The sequence below is a fragment of the Penaeus monodon genome, chromosome 4 (genome assembly GCF_015228065.2).
Source record: "Penaeus monodon isolate SGIC_2016 chromosome 4, NSTDA_Pmon_1, whole genome shotgun sequence".
Lineage (NCBI taxonomy): Eukaryota > Metazoa > Arthropoda > Malacostraca > Decapoda > Penaeidae > Penaeus > Penaeus monodon.
Genome location: NC_051389.1, coordinates 28099173 through 28101672, shown reverse-complemented (window position 1 = coordinate 28101672; position 2500 = coordinate 28099173). Strand labels below are relative to the sequence as shown.

General features: G+C 47.7%; 1 protein-coding gene across 1 annotated transcript in view; it reads left to right on the top strand.

Annotated features, from left to right (window-relative positions):
- Nucleotides 1-2500, top strand: part of LOC119572519 (potassium voltage-gated channel protein Shab-like) — a gene marked incomplete at its 5' end in the record, with an annotated part of 90294 nt that overhangs the window by 41497 nt on the left and 46297 nt on the right. The window contains one exon of the mRNA XM_037919628.1: nt 223-1051. Within this exon, the coding sequence (XP_037775556.1) occupies nt 223-1051 (829 nt within the window). The remainder of the gene's footprint in view (nt 1-222; nt 1052-2500) is intronic.

Here is a 2500-nt window from a genome sequence, read left to right as displayed (position 1 = left end):
TTCACGCTGACGGAGCACCTGTTCGCAACACTGGCCTAGTGGTGGTGGCACTGTACCCTCCTGCTGAGCCTGCTTGACTCCGGAGTAGCAGGAAGGAGGAGGAGGAGGCGGAGGAGCAGGCGCAGGCAGGAGGGCAAGAGCAGGTCGGCCCCCACAGAAGAGAGGATCCCGGCTAGGGCCTCTGAGCACTCGGGTGACGGTTTCGGTTCTTGGTTTCCGCAGGTGCTGGCTGTGATCTCCGTGATCTTCATCGTCATGTCCACGCTCGCTCTCGTGCTCAACACTGTGCCGAGCTTTCAGGGTCCGGAGCAAGGAGACAATGAGAAACTGGCCATGGTGGAGGCCGTTTGTATCACATGGTTCACACTCGAGTATCTTCTGCGGTTCTCCGCAAGCCCCAACAAGTGGAAATTCTTTAAAGGGGCAATGAACGTTATAGACTTACTCGCCATCCTCCCTTACTTTGTTTCCTTGTTCCTTATAGAATCCAACAAACACACAGACCAGTTCCAGGATGTGAGAAGAATTGTTCAAATCTTCAGAATCATGAGAATTCTCAGAATCCTTAAGCTAGCCCGACATTCGACGGGTCTTCAAAGTTTGGGTTTCACACTGAAAAATTCATATAAGGAATTAGGTTTGTTGATGTTGTTTTTAGCTATGGGCGTGTTAATCTTTTCGAGTCTCTGCTACTTTGCGGAAAAAGACGAAAATCCTGTGTACAAAAGTATCCCAGAGACTTTCTGGTGGGCGGGTATTACCATGACGACGGTAGGGTACGGAGACATGTATCCTATCACACCCCTGGGCAAGGTCATTGGGTCCGTGTGTTGTATCTGTGGTGTGCTGGTCATTGCGCTGCCTATTCCCATCATCGTCAACAACTTCGCCGAGTTCTACAAGAATCAGATGCGACGCGAGAAGGCCCTCAAACGCCGCGAGGCCCTCGAGAGAGCCAAGCGGGAAGGATCCATCGTCTCCTTCCACCACGTGAACCTCCGCGACGCCATCGCCAAGTCCATGGACCTCGTGGACGTCATCGTGGACACAGGTAGCGTTGCGCGCTCGCTGCTGGGCTCACGAGGCGGAGGCTCCCTTCGAGGGCCTTCCCTGGGCCGGGCGAACTCTCCTACAGGAGGGTCTCACCGCTATACCCAGGTGGCACAGGGGGCCTCCGCTGACGTGGCACTGGTGCCCTCTCTCGACGCTTCTCCGCAGCATTCGCCCTGATCATTATTTTCTTTGTACACTCCCTTTATTCTTTGAAACAGCTTACAAGCTTACACTCCTACTCCGACAACCGATGAAAAACTGATCGACCTTTCACATACTCCACCCTCATCTACTCTCATGAGAATCTAAATACCGAGATATACTCTTAGTTCCTCATTGCTCGAAACGTTCTCCCTCCAGTCTCACTACCTCATTTCTTCTCATCTCCTGTTCAGCTCATCCACCTGGTGTCCCCGCCCTCCCTCATCTGGGTCCCTGAATTTCCAGTCAGATGATAACCGTTCCTGCCATTAAGTTTCTCTTTAACCTCTGCATTCAAAGTTCATTCCATTAGCAGTTTTATGAGTCGTGACTGCATTAGCCTTTTTTACCACTGGTTTCATTCGTGATTTCTTGTTTTGGGACCATTTGTCATGCAGACTAATGATCTGCTTAGCTTCGTCGTTCTTTTCAGCCTCAAACACTCACTGGTTTATCCATTCATTGTTTGACTCGCTTTTTGGTTTCGATTTTTAATTTCGTTTTCTCTCTCTCTCTCTCTCTCTCTCTCTCTCTCTCTCTCTCTCTCTCTCTCTCTCTCTCTCTCTCTCTCTCTCTCTCTCTCTCTCTCTCTCTCTCTCTCTCTCTCTCTCTCTCTCTCTCTCTCTCTCTCTCTCTCTCTTACTTACTATGTTCGCCTTTTTCTCTTAGCTAGCTCAGAGTCTGGCATTGGTTACGTGCTCCTTTTTATGTCTTGCTTAATTCGTCCACTGACACAAGCATTCCCTATTCCACTACTCTTTAGCTGCGCTTGACGTTTAATTTTTTATCACTTTTTCGATTCTTTTTTACTTCATTTGTGCAGTTCCATATCAAAGAAGGCTTAACAAAACTTTGAACTCTTCGCTTGATTATTAATTGATTCCACAGGGAAAAGATAAGCAAAATTTGAAGATAAGTTGATTTACTCATGTAATGGAAATAAACTTCATTTGCTGGTCATATGCTGATATTGGAACTGCCTGTTGTAATTCAAGACAGACCAGTATCTTCGTTACCCTGACATTTTGTTTCCTGACGCTATATATTATCCATTCCATTTCTGTAAGTTTCTTCTTACCAAAGTACCTTAAGCTTAACTTCCCTACCTCATTGCCATTACCTGAGCCTCACACTCGCCCATTACCTCAGGCTCTCTGCAAAGGTCCCCCTTAAGTATTACATGTCGACTGGCTTCCTCATCTTTTCGTAATTCTCCACAATCGTTGGTGATTCTGACGTACGTTTC